Source organism: Bufo gargarizans, chromosome 2, assembly GCF_014858855.1.
Source record: "Bufo gargarizans isolate SCDJY-AF-19 chromosome 2, ASM1485885v1, whole genome shotgun sequence".
In the NCBI taxonomy this organism is placed as follows: Eukaryota; Metazoa; Chordata; class Amphibia; order Anura; family Bufonidae; genus Bufo; species Bufo gargarizans.
In genome coordinates this window covers 64921260-64943772 of record NC_058081.1, presented here as the reverse complement: position 1 = coordinate 64943772, position 22513 = coordinate 64921260, and the positions used below count along the sequence as shown (strand labels likewise).

The 22513-nt window shown below is 44.0% G+C and overlaps 1 protein-coding gene across 1 annotated transcript; it reads left to right on the top strand.

Moving 5' to 3' along the window:
• The first annotated feature begins 1621 nt into the window (after positions 1–1621).
• Positions 1622–20128, top strand: LOC122925649 (volume-regulated anion channel subunit LRRC8C-like). The gene is made up of 3 exons (XM_044276998.1): positions 1622–1774; positions 16377–18746; positions 20096–20128. The coding sequence occupies exons 1-3, from the start codon at positions 1622–1624 to the stop codon at positions 20126–20128; spliced, it is 2556 nt and encodes an 851-aa protein (XP_044132933.1).
• Positions 20129–22513: the final 2385 nt, after the last annotated feature.

Below are 22513 nucleotides of genomic sequence, written 5' to 3'. Positions count from 1 at the left end.
TTGTCCTCTCTGTCAGATGCTTTGTTCTCCCATACTTCTCAATTAAAGGACTTTTCGCTCCACCTGGATGATGTAGAAAATAGGGAGCGCCGTAACAACCTCAAAATACGGAACCTGCCTGAATCAGTCTCCAGTGACCGACTCCATGATACAGTGGTGTCCATATTCAACAAAATCCTCGACAGACCCCCGCTCACCGAAATAGAGCTGGACAGGGTCCATAGGGCCCTGGGCGCTGGTGCTCGCAGCATGGATAGGCCGCGGGATGTGATCTGTTGTGTACATTTTTATAAAGTGAAGGAGGACATTTTACGCAAAGCATGGGAGAAAAAGGAAGTCCTCTTCGAGGGTTCACCTGTTACGATTCTACCTGACGTCTCCCGGCTGACGCTATATATGAGACGCCTTGTCCGCTTTGGGAGGCCATAAAACAAGCGGGTCACACTTTCCACATTATCATACGGAAACCCGGAGGCCAATCTCTCCCAGTTCGCTCGACTGATGACCTCCCAGAGGCCTTCACATTCCTGGAGGTACCACCCATCTCCGTTCCTGACTGGACCACTCCGCCTCTGCTCCTCACCCCAGCCTTACGCGAAGACATGTCTCGCTGGAATCAACTGCCCTTATCTCAGCGGCCAGCAAACGGCCGCCTGACCAACATCAGGAATCGCCGACGTCAGTCGCCGTCGAGACCTCCCTGCTCCCCTATTCACTGACGACATGAGGAGACTCTCTTGTTTTTGTCACTTTGGGCAGCTGAGCGCTCCTACGTTGGTATGTCCCTCCTTATACCAACTTTCCAACCTAGAGCTTGGCACTGGTGCCTCAATACCTCCCTCCTAAAGGACACACAAGTACTGGCAGAGAGAAAGCGGCGACCCTTATGTCCCTGATCACTAAACTCCATACTCTTGAGACACAACACAAGACCTCCATAGAGGATCAAATAGGGAATGAAATACGCTCCCTGAGGGAGAAAATCCGCTCCCTCTGCATGACCAAGGCCAAAGCGACCATAGTTAGATGCCACAGACACTATTACGAACACGGAAACAAACCAGGTAGGACATTAGCAAGGGCACTGCGGACCGCGAGAATGCGCTCCTACGTCCCCTTCTTGACGGATAATACCGGCTGTCGGTTAACAATATCCTCACAGCTAGCTGCTGCTTTCAGGTCCTACTACAACTCACTGTACAACCTAGAACCCACAAGCGGTAATCCTGAGGAGTTTCGGTCCACCATCCAAACATATCTCTCCACTTCTGGCATGGCTTGATCAGCCTTTGTCAGAGACAGAGCTACGGTTCGCCATTAAAAACTCCCGATCGGGAACCTGACGGGTTGCCATTGTCATATTATAAAAAAATTCTCGGACCTCCTATCCTCACAGTTTCTAGCGGCATACAGCTCGCTCGGTACACCCCAACATGTCCCCCAGGACACCCTCAGAGCCCAATTAGCAGTAATCCCGAAGGAAGGACAGGATCCAGCTCAGTGCCAAAGTTACCGCCCGATCTCGTTAATTAACGTAGATCTTAAACTATTCTCTAAAATCCTGGCCACACGTCTAGCTCCCCATTTACAACACCTTATCCACTTAGACCAAACAGGCTTTATGCCTCTGAGAGAAGCCAGCGACATAACCAGAGCCATAAACATGATTAACAAGGCGGTTATGTCTCGGTTGCCCATGCTTCTGCTCTCGACTGATGCAAACAAAGCTTTTGACCGAGGGAACTGGGCCGTCATGTTTGCAATCCTGGAGCATGTGGGTCTGAGAGACACTATGATGTCCCGCATTCGTAATCTTTACTCTAACCCCACAGCCTCAGTACGAGTGAACAGCCAATTCTCTGCATCCTTCCCTATCAGAAATTGGACTCGTCAGGGCTGCCCCCTCTCCCCCTTGATTTTTATTCTCTGCCTGGAACCCCTGTTAAGTCACATTAGAATGGACCCCGACATAACTGGCCTGCAAATCCGAAGCACCCATCACAAAGTAGCCGCTTATGCGGATGATTTACTCTTCTTCATCACTAATCCTCACATCTCCATTCCGAATCTGCTCTGTGTTCTCAAAACCTACACTCACCTTATAAAATTAACCTCCAGAAATCTGAAGCACTTAATATCACTGTGCCCTCGGCTGTGGTCCAAGACCTGTCAGAGGACTTCCCGTTTAAATGGGACAGATCCTCCCTAAAGTACCTAGGTATACACTTGACCCCGGTCATTTCTGATCTGTACTGATCTGTACCCTAAAAATGCTCCCTCATTTCATATGGGCGGGAAAGTAACCCTGGATTGCCCGCTCCACTTTGTTCCGTCCGAAAAGCGACAGGGGACTGGGTTTTCCCGACTTCGTGGCCTACTACAAGGCATAACACCTGACCCATATCATCGACTGGTGTTGTCACCAGTCGCACAAACAATGGGTGCAGGTGGAACAGTCCTTCATTCCCACTCCCTTGTCTGTGACCCCGTGGTTAGACGCCCTCATACCTTTACAAGCACGTCTACACCCAACCATTGGCCTGACGTTACGTTCATTTGTATCCACAGCGGAGAAACATGGTCTTTCCCCCTCCCCTTCCCCTCTGTTCCCAATCTTAGGTAATCCCCAATTCTCGCCTGGGCTTGGCACAGGGAGCTTTCAGACTCTACTCACCAGGAATGTATTCTGAGCTCATCACTGAAGACACTTGGACTCTACCTGACTCTACCCTCCCTGACGGTATCCCTCCGACCCTGTCATATTGGCAATCCCAACAATTGCGTCACTTCTTAGCCCATTGCCGCCAGCGACCACGTACAACAGGGATAGAACTGAATTTAAAAACTCTGCGACCGTGGAGATGTACTTAGACATGCTTTATCCCAGACGTATGGCCTACTGTACTCTCCCTCGGAACTTCCACCCCCAAACTACATAACACAATAGGAAAAAGACCTTGGGGTGACCTTTTTCGACGGAACAGAAGGACCGCCTTTACATAATGTCTATAGCTAGCAGGGTTCAGGAAGCAGGGTTCAAGTTACTTTCTAGGTGGTACAGGGTCCCTTCCAAACTACACACGATGTTTCCCACAATCTTCCCCCTCTGTTGGCGCTGTGGTGAGACTAGAGGGACGATACTACACATCTTCTGGGAATGCCCCGTTTTGACTAGGTTCTGGGAGGGAGTATGGCGGGTTACACCCAAATTTACCATGGTTGACCTCCCGATGGCCCGCCTTCTTTCTGCTCCATCAGTGCGACCTGTCTATAGCCACTTACAAGAGGTCTGTGGTCCGTCATTTGGTCAATGCGGCGAGGGCATGTATCCCGATTCTGTGGAGACAAACCTCTGCCCCCACAATGACATTGTGGATCGACAAAATTCAGGAAATAATGAGGAAGGAGGATCTTACTGCCACGCTGAAGAATACCGAGAAATCCTTCCACAAAACCTGGAGGGGTTGGATAGCGTTCCAGGAGACCCAAGAGTTCAGGTTCTTGTTATCTTCGTGAAGTGGCTACACCGCCATTTCTGACGCTGACAGTCAGGTTTCTTCTTTCCTCACTCTAATCTCTTCTTTTCTTCTCTTCTTATATTCGTCTTTCCCTCCTCTTCTTCATCTATCCCATTTGCCCTAAGTTCGCATTGTCTTACCCTCCACCGCTCTGATATCCCCCAAAGCTCGAAGGGAACCTGTTACATGCTACCACCCTTAGGATAATGTCTTTATTTGGTCTTTATGATCCGAGGCGAAGATCTGATTAAGTAGATCCGAGTTCAAGATGTCTTATTTTTGGGCTCTTCAGCTTCTCAAGCCTGCTTTGTTACTTTGTGACTAGCTATTATATACCTTAATCCATGAGACGATGATTCCCAACACAATGTTTCCTTTGTGCTGTTGTTAACATTGATATATGATACAGAAATAAAGAATTAAAAAAATAATAATAATAATTTAAAAAATTAAGTTTTCCCCCAAAAAATTTAAAGTTTCAAGTAAAAATAAACAAAAACGTAATTTTCCCCAAATAAAGTAAAAAAATGACATCACATGACCTAACCCCTCAGATAAACACCATAAAAAATAAAAACTGTGCTAAATAAACAATTTTTTTGTCACCTTACATCACAAAAAGTACAACAGCAAGCGATCAAAAAGGCGTATGCCCACCAAAATAGTACCAATCTAACCGTCACCTCATCCCGCAAAAAAATAGCCCCTACCTAAGACAATCGCCCCCAAAAAAAAAAAACTATGGCTCAGAATATGGAGACACTAAAACATCATTTTTGTGGTTTTAAAAAAGCTGTTATTGTGTAACAAAAGTAAATTTAAAAAAGTATACATATTAGGTATCAGCGTCCGTAATAACCTGCTCTATAAAACTATCACATGACCTAACCCCCCCAGGTAAACAAAAAAGCCTTTTTTTGTCACCTTACACCACAAAAAGTGTAATAGCGAGCAATCAAAAAATCATACGCACCCCAAAATAGTGCCAATCAAACCGTCATCTCATCCCGCAAAAATCTTACCCTAACCAAGATAATCGTCCAAAAACTGAAAAAACTATGGTTCTCAGACTATGGAAACACTTAAACATGATTTTTTTTTGTTTCAAAAATGAAATAATTGTGTAAAACTTACATAAATAAAAAAAAGTATACATATTAGGTATCGCTGCGTCTGTAATAACCTGCTCTATAACAATATCACATGACCTAACCCCTCAGGCGAATACCGTAAAAAAAAACGGTGTGTAAAAAAAAACATATTTTTTACCTTACATCACAAAAAGTGTTAATAGCAAGCGATCAAAAAATCATACGCACCCCAAAATAGTGCCAATCAATCTCCCATCTCCTCATCCCGCAAAAAAGTAGACCCTACCTAAGATAATTGCCCAAAAACTGAAAAAACTATGGCTCTCAGAATATGGAGACACTAAAACATTAATTTTTTTGTTTAAAAAATGAAATCATTGTGTAAAACTTATATAAATAAAAAAAATAGTATACATATTAGGTATCCCCGCGTCCGTGACAACCTGGTCTATAAAAATACCACATGATCTAACCTGTCAGATGAATGTAATGTTGTAAATAACAAAAAATAAAAACGGTGCCAAAACAGCTACAGTCATGTGAAAAAATTAGGACACCCTTTGAAAGCATGTGGTTTTTTGTAACATTTTTAATAAAAGGTTATTTCATCTCCGTTTCAACAATACAGAGAGATTAAAGTAATCCAACTAAACAAAGAAAACTGAAGAAAAGTCTTTTCAAGATCTTCTGTAAATGTCATTCTACAAAAATGCCTATTCTAACTGAGGAAAAAGATAGGACACCCTCACATGTATTCCCTCTTAAATTGGCTCAGATCTCACACAGGTATATCACACCAGGTGCACATAATTAGTAGATCGTTACTCTGCATGTTGAATGAGGCTTGCCCTATTTAAACCTCAGACATTTAGTTTGGTGTGCTCCTGACTGTTGAAGTGAGAGTGAGCACCATGGTGAGAGCAAAAGAGCTGTCAGAGGACTTCAGAAAAAAGATTGTAGCAGCCTATGAGTCTGGGAAGGGATTTAACCTCTTAAGGACATAGGGCGTACAGGTACGCCCTTGTGCCCTGGTACTTAAGGACACAGGGCGTACATGTACGCCCTGTGCATTTTCGATCACCGCCGCACGGCGGGCGGTGATCGGAACCCCGTGCCTGCTCAAATCATTGAGCAGGCACTTGGAGCAAATGCGCCGGGGGGTCCGGTGACCCCCCCATGTATGCGATCGCAGAAAACCGCAGGTCAATTCAGACCTGCGGTTTTCTGCGTTTCCGGGTTATTCGGGTCTTTGAAGTCCCGATAACCCGGAACAGGATGGTGATGGTGGTGTGATTTCACCCCACCAATCACCATCCAGCGATCCTGAGTGGTGATGGTGACATCACCACTCAGGATCGCTTTCTGATTGGTCTGTGGGCGGTCCGGCGGCAGATTCAAAAGAGGCAGGCGCTCCTCTCCTCCTCCTTTTGTGTTCCGGAGCCGGAGGAGAGAGGAGCTGCCTGCACGTGTCTGCCACCGCTGCCTGCACCCCGATCTGTGCCCCCCAGGACCCGATCTGTGCCCCCCAGGACCCCATCAGGTACATAGGGACAGCTAGGGAAAGTTTGGTTTAGGCAGGGAAAAAAAAGGGAAAGTTAGTTTTTGAACTTTGATTGCATCACCCTAAGTTAGGGTGTCTGGGGTCCACAGCACAGCTGTGTGACCCTAGACCCCCCAGGGGTGCTGCCACTTGCCCCCCCCCTGCCTCCCCCCCCCCCCCACCTTTTTTGGGGTGCATTTTTTTTTTTTTTCGTGTACGCTGACTGTGGCCGGCACTTAGTGTCCGGCCACTGTTAGCGCATCGCACACCCCACCGCTGATCAACTTCGGACGGTTGATCAGCGGTTTTGAATTTTTTTCCCCACATTTTTTGCCCTTTTTTTTAGTTAGTTTATTTTATTTTTTTTCTGTTAGTTTTAGGGTGAGTTCGTGAACACCCGTGCCCCCACACACACGCACACAAAATAAAGAGTTACACACACGCACATATACACGCAGACACACACTCCCCTATGGCCCGCCGGACGTTCTCGGCCGAGGAGGCATACGCCCAGATTGCCTCTGACTCCGAGAGTCCCAGTGAGGATGAGGATGACCCCACATTCCTGTTGTCATCCGCATCCTCCTCATCATCTAGCGATGATGATGAGCCCCCAAGGCGGCGGAGACGCCGCCAGGCGGAGCAAGGGGACCGCCATGTTAGGGACCCTGTGGCCCACACTAGTACGAGCAGCTCTGGGGCTCGTACTGGTTTCCCGGCCCACCAGTTAAATCCACCGGAGCCCCCTGCCGGTGAACTTGTCTGGTGTAACCCAGAGCGATACGAGCCTGTGATTCCTGATTTTGTAGGCCAATCAGGAATCCAGATTTCCACAGTGGGCTACACTGAATATGACTTTTTTTGTCATTTTTTCAGTGACCCACTGGTAAATCTGATGGTGGAGCAGACGAATCTGTACGCCCAACAGTTCGTCGCTCAACACCCGGGCTCCTTTTTGGCCAGGCCCGGTGGCTGGACGCCGGTCAGTGCAGCCGAAATGAGGACATTTTGGGGCCTCGTGCTGCATATGGGCCTGGTCAAAAAACCCAGTGTCAGGCTGTACTGGAGTGGGGACGTCCTATACCAGGCCCCACTTTACAGTACAGCCATGACACGCTCCCGGTTTGAGGCCATCCGGAAATGTCTGCATTATTCCGATAATGCAGCATGTCCCCCCCGAGGTGATCCTGCCCATGACCGTCTGTACAAGATACGGCCGGTCATCGATCACTTTGGGGCCAAATTCATGGAGGCCTATGTACCTGGAAGAGAGGTCGCGGTTGATGAGTCTCTCATTGCGTTCAAGGGGAGACTCATTTTCCGCCAGTATGTGCCCTCCAAGCGGGCGAGGTATGGCGTGAAGCTATACAAAATTTGTGAGAGTACCTCAGGGTACACTTACAAATTTCGTGTGTACGAGGGGCGAGATTCCCGGATTCAACCCCCAGAATGTCCCCCCACTCTGGGTGTTACCGGGAAACTTGTGTGGGACCTTATGTACCCACTGCTGGATAAGGGTTACCACCTTTACGTGGATAACTTTTATACCAGTATCCCCTTGTTCCAGTCCCTTGCCGCCAGATCCACGTCCGCTTGTGGGACCGTGCGGAAAAATCAACGCGGCCTCCCTGCCCACCCCCTCCAGGTACCTATCCCCAGGGGTGAGACCCGTGCCCTTACCACTGGAAACCTGTTGCTGGTCAGGTATAAGGACAAGAGGGATGTCCTTATGCTGTCCACAATTCATGGTAACGGCATCACCCCTGTCCCTGTGCGAGGTACCGCGGCAACGGTCCTCAAGCCCGATTGTATCGTCGCTTACAATCGGTATATGGGAGGAGTTGATCTCTCTGATCAAGTCCTCAAGCCATATAACGCCATGCGCAAAACCCGGGCATGGTACAAAAAAGTTGCGGTCTACTTGGTGCAGGTTGCCATGTACAACTCTTTTGTACTATCCCGAAGCGCTGGCAGCACAGGGACATTCCTCCAGTTCTATGAGGCAGTCCTCAAGGCCCTGATCTTTTCGGACCGGGAAAGAGCAGGCCGGAGTACCTCGGGAACTGTAGGTGCCCGGATCGTCCCTGGCCAACACTTTCCAGGTGTGGTCCCCCATACTGGAAAGAAGGGACGAACCCAAAAAAAGTGCAGAGTGTGTCGCAGGAGGGGGATACGGAAGGACACAACTACTCAGTGCGACACTTGCCCCGATCATCCGGGCCTCTGCATTGACGGTTGCTTCAGGGAGTATCACACTTCCATGGAGTACTAAATTTATATCCCAATTTAGCACTGACATCGGATAAAAAAAACTGGTTCTCAGACTTGAGACACCCAAAAAAAACTAAAATAATTTATTAAAAGTAGACATATTAGGTATCGCCGCGTTGGTAATAATCTCCTCTATAAAACTACCCCATGACCTAACCCCCCAGATTAACACGGTCAAGGAAAAAAAAAAAAAAAAAGGTGCAAAAAAAGGTTTTTTTTTGTCACCTTACATAATAAAAAGTTTAATAGCAAGCGATCAAAAAGTCATATAGCCCCCCAAAAAGTGCCAATAAAGCCGTCCACTCATCCCACAAAAAATGAGCCCCCACATGAGATAATTGGATAATTTTTTTTTTTACAAAAATGACCCTTAGACTTTAGAGATACCCCCAAAAAAATTTTAATCAAAAAAGATAATATAGTCTAAAACCAAAATAATTGTAAAAAAAGTTGACTTATCAGGTATTGCCGCGTCCGTAAGAATCTCCTCTATAAAAATACCCCATGACCCAACCCCCCAGATTAACACGGTCAAAAAAAAAAAAAAAATAGGTGCAAAAAAATAATTTTTTTGTCACCTTACATAACAAAAAGTTTAATAGCAAGCGATAAAAAAGTCATATAGCCCCCAAAATAGTGCCAATAAAACCGTCCGCTCATCCCGCAAAAAATGAGTCCCCACATGAGATAATTGGATAAAAAAAAAAAAAAAAATGACCCTTAGACTTTAGAGATACCCAAAAAAAGATTTGTATCAAAAAAGATAATATAGTCAAAAACCTAAATAATTGTAAAAAAAAAGTAGACTTATTAGGTATTGCCGCGTCCGTAAAAATCTCCTCTATAAAAATATCCCATTACCTAACCCCCCAGATTAACACAGTAAAAAAAAAAAAAAAAAAACAGTGCCAAAACCGCTATTTTTGGCACTTTTCCATTTCAATCAGTTTTTTCCGGTAATAAAACAAGGGTTAACAACCAAACAAAACTTAATATTTATTACCCTGATACTGCAGTTCACAGAAACACCACATTTGTGGTCGTAAACTGCTGTATCAGTAAAAGGGAGGCCGCAAAAGGAAAGGACCGACATGGTTTCTGGAAGGCCGATTTTGATGGCCTTTTTTATTGACACCATGTCCCTTTTGAAGCCCCCCTGATGTACCCTAGAGTAAAAACTCCCCAAAACTGACCCCATCTAAGAAACTACACCCCTCAAGGTATTCAAAACTGATTATACAAACTTCATTAACCCTTTAGGTGTTCCTCAACAGTTAATGGCAAATGGAGATGAAATTTCAGAATTTCAATTTTTGGTAACCTTGCGTCACAAAAATGTAATATAGAGCAACCAAAAATCATATTTACCCTAAAAATAGTCCCCAAAAAAATGCCACCTTATCCCGTAGTTTCCAAAATGGGGTCACTTTTAGGGAGTTTCTACTCTAGGGGTGCATCAGGGGGCTTCAAATGGGACATGGTGTAAATAAACCAGTCCATAAAAATCAGCCCTCCAAAAACCAAACGGCGCACCTTTCCCTCTACGCCCCGCTGTGTGGCCGTACAGTAGTTTACGGCCACATATTGGGTGTTTCTGTAAACGGCAGAGTCAGGGCAATAAAGATACAGTCTTGTTTGGCTGTTAACCCTTGATTTGTTAGTGGAAAAAATGGGTTAAAATGGAAAATTAGACAAAAAAATGAAATTTGCTAATTTCATCCCCATTTGCCAATAACTCTTGCGCAACACCTAAAGGGTTAACGACGTATGTAAAATCAGTTTTGAATACCTTGAGGGGTGTAGTTTCTTAGATGGGGTCACTTTTAGGGAGTTTCTACTCTAGGGGTGCATCAGGGGTCTTCAAATGGGACATGGTGTAAATAAACCAGTCCATAAAAATCAGCCCGCCAAAAACCAAACGGCGCACCTTTCCCTCTACGCCCCGCTGTGTGGCCGTACAGTAGTTTACGGCCACATATTGGGTGTTTCTGTAAACGGCAGAGTCAGGGCAATAAAGATACAGTCTTGTTTGGCTGTTAACCCTTGATTTGTTAGTGGAAAAAATGGGTTAAAATGGAAAATTAGACAAAAAAATGAAATTTGCAAATTTCATCCCAATTTGCCAATAACTCTTGCGCAACACCTAAAGGGTTAACGACGAATGTAAAATCAGTTTTGAATACCTTGAGGGGTGTAGTTTCTTAGATGGGGTCACTTTTAGGGAGTTTCTACTCTAGGGGTGCATCAGGGGTCTTCAAATGGGACATGGTGTAAATAAACCAGTCCATAAAAATCAGCCCGCCAAAAACCAAACGGCGCACCTTTCCCTCTACGCCCCGCTGTGTGGCCGTACAGTAGTTTACGGCCACATATTGGGTGTTTCTGTAAACGGCAGAGTCAGGGCAATAAAGATACAGTCTTGTTTGGCTGTTAACCCTTGATTTGTTAGTGGAAAAAATGGGTTAAAATGGAAAATTAGACAAAAAAATGAAATTTGCAAATTTCATCCCCATTTGCCAATAACTCTTGCGCAACACCTAAAGGGTTAACGACGAATGTAAAATCAGTTTTGAATACCTTGAGGGGTGTAGTTTCTTAGATGGGGTCACTTTTAGGGAGTTTCTACTCTAGGGGTGCATCAGGGGTCTTCAAATGGGACATGGTGTAAATAAACCAGTCCATAAAAATCAGCCCTCCAAAAACCAAACGGCGCACCTTTCCCTCTACGCCCCGCTGTGTGGCCGTACAGTAGTTTACGGCCACATATTGGGTGTTTCTATAAACGGCAGAGTCAGGGCAATAAAGATACAGTCTTGTTTGGCTGTTAACCCTTGATTTGTTAGTGGAAAAAATGGGTTAAAATGGAAAATTAGACAAAAAAAAGAAATTCTCAAATTTCATCCCCATTTGCCAATAACTCTTGTGCAACACCTAAAGGGTTAACGACGTATGTAAAATCAGTTTTGAATACCTTGAGGGGTGTAGTTTCTTAGATGGGGTCATTTTTGGGTGGTTTCTATTATGTAAGCCTCGCAAAGTGACTTCAGACCTGAACTGGTCCCTAAAAATGTCGTTTTTGTAAATTGCTGAAAAATTTCAAGATTTGCTTCTAAACTTCTAAGCCTTATAACATCCCCAAAAAATAAAATATCATTCCCAAAACAATTCAAACATAAAGTAGACATATGGGGAATGTAAAGTCATCACAATTTTTGGGGGTATTACTATGTATTACAGAAGTAGAGAAACTGAAACTTTGAAATTTGCTAATTTTTCCAAAAATTTGTTAAATTAGGTATTTTTTGGTGCAAAATAAAATATTTTTTTGACTTAATTTCACCAGTGTCATGAAGTACAATATGTGACGAAAAAACAATCTCAGAACGGCCTGGATAAGTCAAAGCGTTTTAAAGTTATCAGCACTTAAAGTGACACTGGTCAGATTTGCAAAAAATGGCCTGGTCCTAAGGTGTAAAAAGGCTGTGTCCTTAAGGGGTTAAAAAGATCTCAAAAGATTTTGAAATCAGCCATTCCACTGTCCGGAAGATAGTCTACAAGTGGAGGGCTTTCAAAACAACTGCCAACATGCCCAGGACTGGTCGCCCCAGCAAGTTCACCCCAAGAGCAGACCGCAAGATGCTAAAAGAGGTCTCCAAAAACCCTAAAGTGTCATCTCGAGAACTACAGCAGGCTCTGGCTACTGTTGATGTAGAAGTACATGCCTCTACAATCAGAAAGAGACTGTACAAGTTTAACTTGCATGGGAGGTGTGCAAGGAGGAAACCTTTGCTTTCCAAGAGAAACATCGAGGCCAGACTGACATTTGCCAGAGATAAAGTTGACAAAGACCAGGACTTCTGGAATAATGTTCTTTGGACAGATGAGTCCAAAATTGAATTATTTGGACACAACAGCAGAGGACATGTTTGGCGTAAACCAAACACAGCATTCCAAGAAAAGAACCTCATACCAACTGTGAAGCATGGAGGTGGAAGTGTCATGGTTTGGGGCTGCTTTGCTGCAGCAGGACCTGGTCAGCTCACCATCATAGAATCCACGATGAATTCTACTGTGTATCAGAAGGTGCTTGAAGAACATGTGAGACCATCAGTTAGAAAATTAAAGCTGAAGCGGAACTGGACCATGCAACATGACAATGACCCAAAACATACTAGTAAATCAACCAAAGATTGGCTGAAAAAGAAGAAATGGAGAGTCCTGGAATGGCCAAGTCAAAGTCCAGATTTGAATCCCATTGAGATGCTGTGGGGTGACTTGAAAAGGGCTGTACGTGCAAGAAACCCCTCAAACATCTCACAGCTGAAAAAGTTCTGCATTGAGGAGTGGGGTAAAATTTCCTCAGACCGATGTCGAAGACTGGTAGATGGCTACAAGAACCGTCTCACTGCAGTTATTTCAGCCAAAGGAGGTAACACTCGCTATTAGGGGCAAGGGTGTCCTATCTTTTTCCTCAGTTAGAATAGGCATTTTTGTAGAATGACATTTACAGAAGATCTTGAAAAGACTTTTCTTCAGTTTTCTTTGTTTAGTTGGATTACTTTAATCTCTCTGTATTGTTGAAACGGAGATGAAATAACCTTTTATTAAAAATGTTACAAAAAACCACATGCTTTCAAAGGGTGTCCTAATTTTTTCACATGACTGTATTTCTTGTTACCTTGCCTCACAAAAAGTGTAATATAGAGCAACCAAAAATCATATGTACCCTAAACTAGTACCAACAAAACTGCCACCCTATCCCGTAGTTTCTAAAATTATTAAAATGGTAAATCTGCCAAAAAAAGGGACATTTTAAAATTGTATCTCTATTTTCCATTAATTCTTGTTGAACGCCTAAATGGTTAACAAAGTTTGTAAAATCATTATTATTGCTGGAGAACAGTATAGGGGCAGTAATATTACTGGGCACATAATAAGAGGGAATTATTAAAGGGATTCTGTCACCAGTTTTTGACCCCCACATTCAAAAATATGGTTATGTGCATGGAGCTCTTGTGATTCCTAATGTGGTCTTATAAGCTAAATCTGTAGGCTCATTTAGTGTAAAAAACGTTTTATCTAACCTGTCATTCATCTCACTAAGGTGCCCAGGGGGATGCTCATGTCTCCCGATGACTGGCGCCAGCCTTCAGGTCATCGGGAGGTTGAGCGAAGTGCCGGCGCATGCGCACTTCGCTCAATGAAGCCGAACGGAGAAGTCTGCATGGGCGCATCAGGCACAGGCCTGTGCGCACGCGCCGGATGTTAGAGAAGAAGGAGGGGGGAGTGAGGGAGAGCCGGAGGAGTAGCAATGGATTCTGAGGCGGCGCTGATGACAGCAAAGGAGGAGCTGGGCATGAACGGCGGCGGGTGCGGGCGGCATCTGGAAGACATGAGCATCCCCCTGGGCACCTTAGTGAGATGAATGACAGGTTAGATAAAACGTTTTTTACACTAAATGAGCACACAGATTTAGCTTATAAGACCACATTAGGAATCACAAGAGCTCCATGCACATAACCATATTTTTTAATGTGGGGGTCAAAAACTGGTGACAGAATCCCTTTAAGACTGGGGTAACTATAGTGTCATTATTACTGGGAGCATTGTAGGTGGCTTTATTATTACTGGGGAAACTGTTTCACTGCAGTATAGTATTTGGGACATTGGGGAGCACAGCAGGCATAGTACTGAGAGTGGCAGCAGGAAGAGAAGGTATGGCAAACTCTGCAGAGACGAGACATGGCTGAAAGAAGTTGTCATGATGGCCTGGGATAAATAGAGATGAAGAATAAGAACGTTGCGATGTGGTATTGCTGGCCCCACTTACTTGTGTTGCCCTGCCCTCTGTCAGTTTGGATCCGCCGAGGCCTACAACATGGGGCTACTTATATTTTTTTCCCTGGTCACTATAAGTTCCCAGTCAGCCCCTGCCACCATATAAAAAGTCTTTAGTAAAATAATTAAAAGGGGTTTCCAGATATTTTATATTGATAGCCTATTCTCAGGATAGGCCATCAATATAGGATTGGTAGGGGTCTACCAAACCGCATCCCTGCTGATCATCTGTTTCTATGTAGCTCAAGTGCTGGAATTACTTAGCTCCATCCAATTGTAGCCGGTAGAGCTGGTTACTGCAGTATTCACTTTGATGGGAGCAGCACTGCAGTAACCAGCGTTATCCACTACACAATAGATGGACCCGTGTAGTTCCAGCGCTACTTGAGAACAGCTGATCGGCAGGATTGGGGAGTGTCAGGCCTCACACAATCCGATATTGATGGCTTTCCCTGAGGACAAGCCATCAATATAAAAATCCTGGAAAACCCCATTAAGGCATGAAATGTTAAGCTTAGCAGTGACTCGCATTACTATTGAAAATTTCCTTCTCGACTACTTTTATTTATAGACTATTACTTGATGATGGTGATCTTCATGGCTGAACTCAAGCATTTCACTGCACAGGACCCTTCTCTACGGATCTTAAAGCCATGGTGGGATGCCATGTCTGATTACTTCAACCTGTTTTTGCAAGTACTGTCTGTGTTCTCCGCCGCTTTGCAGGTGAGTACAGAAGTAAAACAGAAATATGGAAGCTTGGGGAATGGTTTGGAGGTTGGGGGCAGTTTGCTGCAGAATAAACTTTCCCCAATTGCAGTGTTGGAAACATATGATGAGGGGTATTGGACAGATTTATACAAGACTGTTTCAGGAGCTTTCAGAAGGTTTTTTAAACTTAAAGAGTTTGAGCCAAGTCTTAAACCTATGCCCTATCCACAGGACCCCCACCAACCACGATAACAGGGGTCCTGTGTCTCCTTGAAGAGAAGAAGTTAAAAACTTGATACAACCTCTTTAGGAGATGTTATAATCTGTACAGGACCGAACAAGAAAACAGTTGTCATTTTTGAGTATATGTTCTTCAACAAACATCTTTCCACCCTTAGGCTAGTTTCACATCTGTGATACAGCTCTCCGACAGACTGTTCCAGCGGGGAACAGCCTGCCACAGTTATCGTGACCCGGCATTGCCGGAAAGTGCCGCCTGCCAGCCGGACCCCATTGACTATAATGGTATCTGGTGGAGATTTGGATGCCCCCTGCAAATATACTGGGATTTGGCCAGACGAAAACTGCTTCATGTAAAGGTTTTTGTCTGGCCGATTCCCGGAATTCTTTGCTTGAGCAGCCTGCCGGAATGCTGTGCCGCACAGTAACCTTATGATATGACATCAAATATTCTAACCTGGAAAATCCCTTTAATAATAGCCTATGCTTCATCACAAAAAAAACCTGCTGGAGTACCTCTTTAAGGTCAGATTAAAATGGACACTAGTCAGAAAGTGGTAATTATTAAACTCAATATTCATAGCAAACAATTTTTGGCTGTACTATGTATTGAAAATGAAATAAAAAATATTACCCTTCTGTAGCAGGCAGCACACAGAGATAAAACTCCTATATAGATAGGTAACCCACTGTTTAGTTTACTGATGCTGTAAGGGATAGATGCTATCTGTAAGTAAAATAGTAGATTAATAGAATTAGGATAACAGTGTGATAGCTCTTTTGTGCTCTTAATAGATCTAGATAAGGATGGCAGAGGAGCACTGCACTTATTAGTGTGTAATGCTCAAATTGAGTCCCTCAACCCCTTCCCTTTCTTGACGCAGTGATGGTCTGACAGTGAAAGTCAAGTGAGGCTGTTTGCTGTGCTAAAAGTAACGTAAAAAAAATTATATCATAAAGAAAAATACATTCCAGTAGCATATCACATAAAGGCTGTTAATGTGATTACAAAATTTGGATGGTAGTGTCCCGTTAAGACATACCTGTATGTGACCTTTTGTGTACCAGACTTCCTCACCAAATTTTGTCAAAATGTGCATAGGTGATTATTTCACCCAATGTCAACCAGATTTCTTGTTAAGTGTTATTTTTTTTATTTATTAACAGGCCTCCAGTGAGAAAGTGCTTTGTGTGCCTATACCCCCAAAGCCTCTAGCAGAAACTGTAATTAATCTTACCTTAATCCACAGATTTGAGAGTTACTTTTTCCCATTGGGACACAACACAAGTATGGAGTTACAGTACTATATCGTGATCAACCAATGGTGCTATGAACATGTTGTGCCAGATTATTCAAAGGTCTTTCCTTACCTCATCTTAATTAACTCAACAGTTCTTTTGATTGCCGGCAATTTTTGGTTTAAATTTCCTATGACACGTTCAAAGATTGAGCAGTTTGTTACTGTTCTTGGGATGTGTCTTGCATCTCCTTGGACCATTAAAGCCCTTTCTAGGGCAGTGCATGAGGAGTCAAGGAATTATGCACTTCCATTAGAAACAAAGGCTTCAGAAAGTAACACTAAAGATAAGGCTTTGGAAACCGTAGCTGAATCTCCAGCCCCGATTATGCCATCTGTCTCTCAGATAGGAAATCTAGAACAGTCCTTAACCACAGAACAACCAGAAGATCTACCAAAGCCTCCACAAAAACGAGTCAATTTCCACTTGGAAGAGGTCCAGAGACCACAAGCCATCTATAGGAGATCCAAGAAGTTTATGAAAGTGGTGGCAGGCAAAGGAACCACAGAGTCAATTCTTGACAAGAAAGAAGGAGAGCAGGCAAAGGCTCTTTTTGAAAGGGTTAAAAATTTCCGTCTTCACACAGAGAAGAAAAGCCTGCTTTATTATACGTACAAAATGCAAGCTCTTTTCAGACTGTTACAAGCAACAGCCTTTTTGTCATATGTTACTTATCATACACCAGATATGAAATTTCAGTTCCACTGTGTGGAGCCACAAAACATTTCAGGGTACACCGAGTTCTCCTGTGTTTTTGTGCCTTGCAGAATGTTTACCATGTTGTCCATCATCTACCTGTTAGTACTTTTCATCTACACCTTTATATTCCTCTATACTCTATACTGGATCTTCTGTTACAAGTTACAAGAATACTCTTTTGAGATAATCCGGAAAGAGACAAGAATAGACGACATCCCTGATGCTATCAATGATTTTTCTTTTCTTCTTCATCTGATCGATCAATATGATCAGCTTTACGCATGGAAATTTGCCATCTTCCTATCGGACGTCAGCGAAACCAAGCTGGATCTAATAAACATGAATAACTACTGGACCCAAGAGAAACTTAGGCAACGCTTAAGCATCAACTCGGAAGGCAAGACTGAGCTTCGGTTACCAACTCTCCCTGGCATCCCAGAAGAGCTCTTTCAATTAGCAGAAGTTGAGGTTCTTAAACTTGAGAAGATAAAAAGTGCAACTTTATTAAGAGATGTATCCAACCTGAGGTTACTAAAAGAACTTTGGATCATGAACTGTAACATAAAGTTAGAAACACGAGCTCTAGACTTTTTGAAGAAGAACCTACATATCTTAAGAGTGAATTTCAGCAATCCAGATGAGATTCCATCGTGGATGTACAACCTATCATCTCTTCGGGAGCTCTACATCAATGATGACTTTCATTTGGAAATTAAGACCAGTGTTTCCTTACAGTCCTTTAAGGAACTTGCAAAGCTCAAGTCTCTTTCACTCAAACTACACACATCTTCTGTTCCTTCAACTATAATACGTTTGGCCCAAACTCTTGAAAGCCTTACCATTCATAATGGTGATTTTAAACTGTCTTCTGTCTCAATCTTGAAAAAGTTGACAAATCTGAAACATCTTAGACTCAACCATTGCCAGCTGGATCACATACCCAGTTCTATATTCAGTTTAGTGAAACTCCAGGAGGTGGATTTCAGCAATAACAACCTGAACTTCCTGGAGGAACTGACCAGCCTACAGCAACTGAAGAATCTAGTCTCCTTGAATCTTTCCCACAATAACATATCCTCTATCCCTTCACATATTGCTAGAGTATCCAGTCTTGAGAAACTGTTTATAAACAATAATTATCTGACATCGATATCTTCAGCAGTCTTCAAATTGACCAGGTTGTCCTGTTTAGACCTCTCAAATAATGAGATCCACTTATTGCCTGAAGAGATTGGGATACTTGTTGACCTGGAATGTCTCTCAATTTCTCATAACAAGCTGACCTCCCTGCCCAATCAACTTTACTCCTGCACAAAGCTTCACACCCTGAAGCTTTCCCACAACAATATTTCCATAATTTCATCACTTATTGGTGAGTTAACACAGTTAACCTACTTGGATCTGCTGGAGAACCAACTGGAGAAACTACCCATAGAACTGGAGAAATGCACCCACTTAAAAAGGAACCAGTTGTTGGTGGAGAATATGATCATTGACACCTTGCCCTATGAAGTGAGAGAAAGAATGGAGAATTGTTCTGTAAGTAATAACATGATATGAATATCATTTATGTAGTAACCCCCTTACCCCCTCCATGTCTTGTGTATCACAGAGCCATTCAAGTCAATGGCTCTGCACCGTGATGCAGAGTTCACACAAACGTGTGGTTTGCTGTCCACAACACAGGCACAGCGGCAGCACGGTCATGTGAACATAGCCTAAGTGATGGCTAACCTCCAGAACTCCAGCTGTGGTGAAACTATGACTCGCAGCATGCTCCATTCATTTATATGGAGTACAGAGAACAGCCAAGCAAGTGGGCAGCTTGGGAGTCGTTTTACCACAGCTGAGTGCCGGAGGTTAGCCATCACAGGCCTAAGGCATATCCGCCTTCCTAGTTCAGTACAATGCTGTACTGACTACAAGGACGGGCTGGGCGTTTCTGCCCTCACGTCTCCCCCATATACTATACAGTATATTACTATGTGTTATGTAATTATATTAGAAGATATCACTCCTTTTTCACAGCAAATATGATTATGTATATAAATAAATGTATTACATCAAAAATAAATATTCAAATATTAAATAAATCAATAAGTGAATAAAAAATTGTGAACCATCTCTACCTGAATTAATATAATACTGAATAATGGACAGTGTGCACACTATAATAAAAAATCTGCATGAGGCATACTCGATAATAAAAAGTACTTGATATACACCATAACTATAATCTCTAAGTTGTTGTAAATGTCAATAAATTGATAGTATTCAATTCCAATAAATAGGTTATGCTTTGAATAAACACTTAGCCTCATTTATATATTAAGGATGTTTGTGCGCTTATGCACCTTACCGCATCCAAAAGTATACAGTATGTATATACATATATATATATATATATATATATATATATATATCTGCTATAGATTCTTCAGCCAGGCGGCCACAAAGGTGCAGCTAACCTATTCAGATACGCTGAGCGCCATGAAGTTAATGAGTGCTCGATCAATGTCCCGATGGAGAGACAAACTGCATCATCTGCGTGTGTGTGCAGAGTCCAGGAGCGCTGTCAGACGTATAGATCTTTCATTGGGAGTCTCTTATAAAAGCGTGGCCCGATCTGTATTTTGTGTGCGCGGTTTGCAGACTACAAAATGGATATGATCGTGTGCATAAGGCCTAAAGCAATGTTCCCCAAACTGTAGCCCTCAAGATGTTGCAAAAATATATATAACAGACAGCTCTCAGGGCATGCTGGGATTTGTGGTTCTGCAACAGGTGGCAAGCCGCAGGATGAGAAACACTGCTCTAAAAGTATAAAATATCAATAATACAATCAAGCTGCTTTGGTCTTAAATCTAAAATCTTCCTCTCTTTCACAGACTTCACGAATGGATGTAAGCATCGAAGACTAAACCACTACTCACAGATGTTCCCAGATATGAAAATGGTCCATTCATTAATGTAGAGACAGTTCAACCTTATTCAACCCTAAAAGAGTTGTGCAAGATAATAATAAACTGGCTAGTCTCTTCCAGGAAAAAGTGCCACACCTGATTATTTATATATACATTTATATATTTGCCTAGTGGTGACAGGTCGGGGCCAATTCCGTATCGCCTCTAATTTGTTCACTTGCAGTTTGATGACTCCGCGCCCAATGACATACCCAAGGTATTAAGTCTCCTCTAACCCTATTGCACATTTCTTTGGGTTATCTGTTAGTCCCGCCTCTCGAAGGGAGTCCACTACAGCCTGTACTTTGGGTAGGTGACTTTCCCAGTCGGTACTGTGGATGACAATATTGTCCAGGTAAGCCGAAGCGTACCGACGATATGGGCGAAGCACCATGTCCATTAGTCGCTCAAAAGTGGCGGGGGCGCCATGCAGACCAAAGGGAAAGACCTTATATTTATACAGTTCCTTTAGACGTGATGAAGGCAGTTTTCTCTTTGGCAGCCTCCGTTAAGGGCACCTGCCAGTACCCTTTTGTGATGTCCAAAACAGAAAAATACCAGGCTTGTCCTAACCTCTCGATGAGCTCATCCACCCGGGGCATGGGGTATGCATCGAATTTGGAAACCTCGTTAAGTTTTTGAAAGTCGTTACAAAACCGCAACGGCTTGGGTATCAATACTATAGGACTGTTACACTCACTTTTTGACTCCTCAATGACGTCTAGCTGCAACATTAGCTGCACCTCCTCCGATATGGCTTGTTGCCGAGCCTCGGGTACCCAGTATGGTTTTAATCAGACTTTTGCCTGAGGCTCAGTGACCATGTCATGCTGGATTATGGAGGTGCGTATAGGGAGGTCCAAGAACACATCCGTGTTCCCACTATCAAACTCCCTGGCCTCCTGAGTTTGTTTAGAGGAGAGGCTGTCAGCAATTTTTACTGTGGCAGCCGCCTCTCTTGCATCAGACAGAGGGGCCGGTACCTCTTCTCCTAGAAAGCCCGGCTGCGGGTTGTCTTCTGTACAGGTTTCCCTATCTTTCCACGGTTTGAATAAATTCACAACATGGTAAACCTGCTTCGGCTTTCGCCGCCCTGTCTGGTGTACCTTGTAGTTTACATCTCCAATTTTCTCGAGTACCTCGAAGGGCCCCTGCCACCTAGCCAGGAACATACTGTCCACGGTCGGCACCAGAACCAAAATCCGATCACCCAGGTTAAAGATCCGGACCCGAGCCTGGGCTCGCGGATCTGCCTCCATATGCTCCCTAACAAGAAGCAACACTGTCTCTATCCAATCTTGCATCTGGGTAACGTACTCAATGACACTTTTATGTAGAGTGGGTTGTTGTTCCCACGCCTCTTTGGCCATGTCCAAGAGACCGTGAGGGTTTCTGCCATATAGCAGTTCAAAGGGCGAGAACCCAGTAGAGGCCTGGGGTACCTCTCGCACTGCGAACATGAGATAGGGCAGAAGAAGGTCCCAGTCCTTCCCATCTTAAACCACCACCCTTTTCAACATATTCTTTAATGTTTGGTTAAACCTTTCTACCAGACCGTCCATTTGCAGACGCCCGTAGCTGTTTTATGTGCAGCAACTTACAGAGTTCCCTCATCACCTTGGACATAAAAGGGGTCCCTTAGTCGGTCAGAACCTCTTTAGGTAGTCCTACTCGGGAAAACATCTCCATTAATTCCTTAGCTATGAGTTTGGCCGAGGTATGTCGCAGTGGCACCGCCTCCGGGTACCGAGTAGTCTAGCATGACTAAGATGTGTTGATGCCCTCTGGCGGACTTCGGTACTCGGCCTATGAGGTCCATAGCTATTTGGTCAAACGGTACTTCGATAATCGGGAGAGGTACTAGGGGACTACAGAAATGTGGCTGGGGGCTAGATATCTGGCAGGTCGGGCAAGACTTACAAAACTCTTCCACTTCTTTGAATATGCTGGGCCAGTAAAACCGCTGTAGAATATGATCCTGAGTTTTCTGCAGCCCCAGGTGACCACCCCCGAGAACGTGTTGGTGGGCTAGATCTAACACAAGCTTGCGATAAGCCTTGGGAACCACCAACTGTTCAATAGGCTCACCCTGTACTTGGTTTGCCCAATACAACATATCCTGATGAACCACAGAACAAGTAAACACTGACTCTGCCCCAGGTTGTTGAGGTTCACCATCTACTATTAACACATTTTCCCAGGCGCGGGATAGGGTTGGGTCCCGACGTTGGGCGGTACCAAAATTATCCCCGGAGACATTGAGGTCTGCCAATTCAGGAGCCGATGGCAAGTCCTCCACGTCTCCCACCATCACACTTAGCGGGGTTGTCTCCCCCTCTTCCA